The sequence below is a fragment of the Echinops telfairi genome, unplaced genomic scaffold (genome assembly GCF_000313985.2).
Source record: "Echinops telfairi isolate 266 unplaced genomic scaffold, ASM31398v2 ScPeMD7_12;HRSCAF=54, whole genome shotgun sequence".
In the NCBI taxonomy this organism is placed as follows: Eukaryota; Metazoa; Chordata; class Mammalia; order Afrosoricida; family Tenrecidae; genus Echinops; species Echinops telfairi.
In genome coordinates this window covers 4,914,389-4,917,757 of record NW_022103909.1, presented here as the reverse complement: position 1 = coordinate 4,917,757, position 3,369 = coordinate 4,914,389, and the positions used below count along the sequence as shown (strand labels likewise).

General features: G+C 47.4%; 1 protein-coding gene across 1 annotated transcript; it reads left to right on the top strand.

The window, feature by feature from the left end:
• The first annotated feature begins 756 nt into the window (after window positions 1-756).
• Window positions 757-1,749, top strand: LOC101654214 (olfactory receptor 11A1-like). Its single transcript, XM_004711489.1, has one exon. It carries the CDS (start codon window positions 757-759, stop codon window positions 1,747-1,749), a length of 993 nt encoding a protein of 330 aa, XP_004711546.1.
• The last annotated feature ends 1,620 nt before the right edge of the window (window positions 1,750-3,369 follow it).

Below are 3,369 nucleotides of genomic sequence, written 5' to 3'. Positions count from 1 at the left end.
GTAAGGTAAATGGAACATTTGACCTCGGTGGAGAGTAAGGGCAGGAGAATCAAGGAAAAGAAGGTAGCCCCATCTTACAACCTAACCAGAGACTGGGAAATGACTTAGTTTAGAAATGGGGTTACCAAGAGTCACCTGGCCACTTTCCAATGGCAAATAATGACTTTCCAGTGGAGTTGGGCATGACTTCACTAATATGTTTCTATACGTCATCTCTCACAGAGAAGATTGTATAGATTGCTAATACAGATTTCCAAGTCTCACTTTCTCAGGAAAGGTCTGAGATGAGTGATTGCCTGAGGAACATCTATCATCTCAGAGTGAGACCCCTCCCCAGAGGACATGGACACCTTCCCAGTCTGAGGAGACTTAGCAAAGGCAGTCCTCCCCGTGGTGAGCTATCCGGATTACCAGGTCAATAACTCACTGCTGTGAAAGAGCACTATGCTGCTCTCTGATTCTGACATTCCTATCGCTCAGAAAAGATTTAGGAAAACACTGTTGAATAGTAGACTATTCAGGAGTTTTGGAGTCGGGCATGTCTAGGTTCAAATCCTGGATCCACCAGAGTGACCTTGGACAATTGACACCAACACACTGAGTCACAATTTCTTTTCTATAAACAGGAAACAATAAGGCCTGTCACCAATGCTTGCTATGATGGATAAATGAATAGGCCAAGCATAGCATGCAGCCAAAATAGGAGCTTACTGAGTGTTAGTTACCTTCCTCTCTTCCCTTGGGCCCCAGATCTAAATGAGGGAGCAGTCCAGGGATGACCGTGACAACCAGACCACCTGGCTGATCCTAGTGGGATTCGGGGAGCTGCGACATCTGGGCTTCCTACCCTTCACTCTCTTCTTGGTCATCTATGTGGTGACAGTCGGGGGCAACGCCCTCATCGTGCTGGTGGTGGCCTCCAGTCGGACTCTCCACACACCCATGTACTTTTTCCTCTGCCATTTCTCCCTCCTGGAGATTGGCTACACCTCCAACATCGTGCCTCGGCTTCTGCAGAGCTTCTTGGATGGCGAGGAAGCCATCTCGCTGGCCAGCTGTCTGCTCCAGTTCTACATGTTTGCCTCCCTGGCTGCGGCCGAGTGCCTCCTGCTCTCTGCTATGTCCTACGACCGTTACTTGGCCATCTGCCGCCCCCTTTACTACCCTGTCCTGATGAACCCCTGGTTGTGTGGCTGCCTGGCCACTGGCGCCTGGCTCAGTGGCTTTACCTTCTCTGCTTTCACTCTGGCCTTAGCAGCCCCTCTGCCCCTCTGTCCTGGCATCAGAGAGATCAACCACTACTTCTGTGACTTTGCTCCAGTGGTGGGATTGTTCTGCGGGGATGTGGGGGTGATGTGGGGCACTGGAGTCAGCATCTCAGGCTTCCTGACCCTGGCTCCTTTCCTGTTCATTGTGGCATCCTATGCCCTTATCCTGCGGGCTGTGCTGCGAATTCCCTCAGGCCGTGGGAGGCAGAAAGCTTTCTCTACCTGTTCCTCCCACCTCAGCGTAGTCGGGGTTTTTTATGTCACCCTCATTGTGGTCTATGTGGCCCCAACAGATCACATGCCCCCCTTGCTCCGAAAGGCCTTCTCTGTCCTGTACACTGTGCTCACCCCTATGGCCAACCCCATCATCTACAGCCTCAAGAACCAAGAGGTAAAGGGGGCCCTTCACAGACTCTGGAGACAGCTCGCGCCAGGCTGCAACTCGCTGGGAGCGCCAAGACGGCTACTGCCTTCTTCCTGAAGTCCACCTTCCTTTCCTCAACTAGATGGATTAGCGGCTACTGTAATAAGAAGAGTGAGACGGTGGTATTAACGGTGCACGTCTGAAGCGAGAAGTAATTTCCTTTTTCCTCTTGGGATTGGATGAGGATCCCGAGCGCCGTGCCTCACACAGGACCTAAATGCTACAGACATTCCAAAAGGTTAGTTGAGAATGACCATGTGAATAAGCAATACAATTTGAATTGTGCAGGCACGCACGCGCACAAGATTAGTTGAAAAGAAATACACGAGGTCAATAAGATTGAGAAAACTGCAAGAAGGGAGTGAGAAAATAAGAGCAAGTGGGAGGCTATTTGAAGATCCTGACTCCACCGTGGCAAAGAATGAAGGCTGGCAGCTAGGGACAGGGGGGTTAGAGAGCTACGAATGAGAGCCAGAATTAAGTTAAGATCATACGGCACGGAGAGACATACTTCAAAAAAAGTGTCAGAAACTAAGAAGCAACACTGGGGTCTAAAGACTAAAGTAGACAGGGAAAGGATAAGAGCTACTTTCACTGCACACAGGGCTCGGTCTTGGGAGAGGAAGGGTCAGTTAGAGGCAAGGAGGAAGCTCTATCCACTAATGCATGAAGCCCAAGAGGCCAATTAGGCCATTGTTCTGGGAGTCTCAGTAGTCCCGTCTTTGATTTTGAACCAATAGGTAGCAGGGAAATAAGGAAGGCAATTAAACTAGAAAAGGAGATAAATTAAACTCGATGAGGGAATTCTGGGATTTTTGCCTCTATTAGATCATCTTTGATGGCTTTTTTAAATGACATGAAGACAGTTTCTTATTTTATTTTTTTATTTGAAGTATAACAATTTGTTTCTCAAAGTCTGGTACATAGACCACCTATATCAAAATGAGCTAGAGTCGTTGTTTACAAATGCATATTTCTGGGCTTCTCGCCAGCCTTACAGAATCAGAATTTCTAGAGTAATGCCTCAAGATCTGCACTTAGCAAACTTCACAAGCTATAGGGAAAAGGCATAGTTTCAAGGGATGGCAGGTTAACAGTAGAAAAACAGAACCACAACAAAATATCGAGATACTGCTATTTAATATAGATCCTAGTTCCAATCTCATAGATATCCCTGAGTAGGCACACAAGTAAGCGCAGGACGAGGGTAGAGAGAGACAATTTCCCTGGCCTGCATAGACCGAGAAGACACAGCAAAAAGAGACACAGAAAACCGCCCTAGCTGACTGCTGTTTGTGTGACATCTGGACTTGGGCTGTGCCTGGGTATTAAAAATGTCTGTGATGTTTTGAAGTTTTTTGCATTAAAGGCAAAAGTAAAATCCCATGTTGTATGTGACAGTGTCCTGGAGGGAGGGCCAGGCTGAAGAAAGCAGTTTCCCTGAACAAAAAGCTCAGTTTACCTGAACAAAAAGCTAGTGAAATACCACTCTGACCATGCCTCCTGTGTGAGGCACCTTGAGAACAATCTGTGTATATGGTAAGTAGAGAATTGTCCAGGAGCTACACTCCAAAGGGGTCAAGGGCGACTCCTAAGGCATTTAACTGCATGAATGATACTATTTCAAGGATTTTTAGAAAGCTCCAAGTTTTAAGAAGTCCCTACACTAAAGTAAAC